The 822-nt window shown below is 57.5% G+C and overlaps 1 protein-coding gene across 1 annotated transcript in view; it reads left to right on the top strand.

Moving 5' to 3' along the window:
• The window catches only part of LOC104166246 (myosin phosphatase Rho-interacting protein-like), a gene marked incomplete at its 5' end in the record, with an annotated part of 45,144 nt that overhangs the window by 18,692 nt on the left and 25,630 nt on the right, over positions 1 to 822 (top strand). Inside the window, 1 exon segment of the mRNA XM_009706112.1 lies at positions 8 to 31. Within this exon segment, the coding sequence (XP_009704414.1) occupies positions 8 to 31 (24 nt within the window).

Here is an 822-nt window from a genome sequence, read left to right as displayed (position 1 = left end):
CTGGTTGACAAAGCAGTACGAGGACGGGCAGGTGAGTCGGGGGGAAGCTCTGCCCTTTGCCTTGGTCTTCATTGCCACAGTTGGTCCTGGTTTCTGGCAGCTGACACTCCAACATCCCGGCGGTGCAGGGGCACGTGGGGCTGCTCTCGGCACTGACGAAACCCCGATGTCCTTGAAGGGTGGATCAGTATTGGGCCGTGCTCCAGATGGGAGAAACCAGATGTAGGCGCTTGGGCAGAGCAGCGACAGGGAATTTGTACGACTCTGGAGCCGGGCAGCAGTGGTTGTGTGCAAGCCCTGTGCAAACGGTGTTTGTCTTGGAGCGGGGATAGCTGGGTCTCTGTCCTGGGGAGGTTTCAAAGCCCCACAGCTGGATATCGTGTCCTGGGTTTCTGGGGAGCTGGGGCAGCTTGGATAGCAGCACTGGTTTTGTGTTCCCGTTCTCTATTAGTCTCATCTCCCTTGTGACCCAGCAACCTCTTTGGCGTCAGTAATGAGGCTCAGATAAGCTCTCTGAAGCGCCAGGGAAATGGCAAGGCCAAGAAATAAATAAATGCCTCTGAGTTGGCACTGAGGGAAGCAGCCGCTGCTGCTTTTCCTCCTGTTTATTCCCGGAGGGATGCGGGATGTGCTGCTCTGTTTGAGTCTCAGAGATGGGCACTGATGCCAAGGCAGCATGAGTGCCCTGGCTGTTTGCAAACCGCCCCGTCCCTGGATTTCCTTCCCTCCTGCTCAGCCCATGGAGATAGAGCTCATTGCAAAATGAGGGCGACTTGCCTGCGGCTGTGGGCAGCTGTGGCGTGGGCTCTGCTGCGGGGACCC

Source organism: Cariama cristata, unplaced genomic scaffold (assembly GCF_000690535.1).
Source record: "Cariama cristata isolate BGI_N322 unplaced genomic scaffold, ASM69053v1 scaffold14768, whole genome shotgun sequence".
Taxonomy (NCBI): domain Eukaryota; kingdom Metazoa; phylum Chordata; class Aves; order Cariamiformes; family Cariamidae; genus Cariama; species Cariama cristata.
Note: the sequence above shows the minus strand (reverse complement) of the source record. Positions and strands in the feature narration are given on the sequence as shown.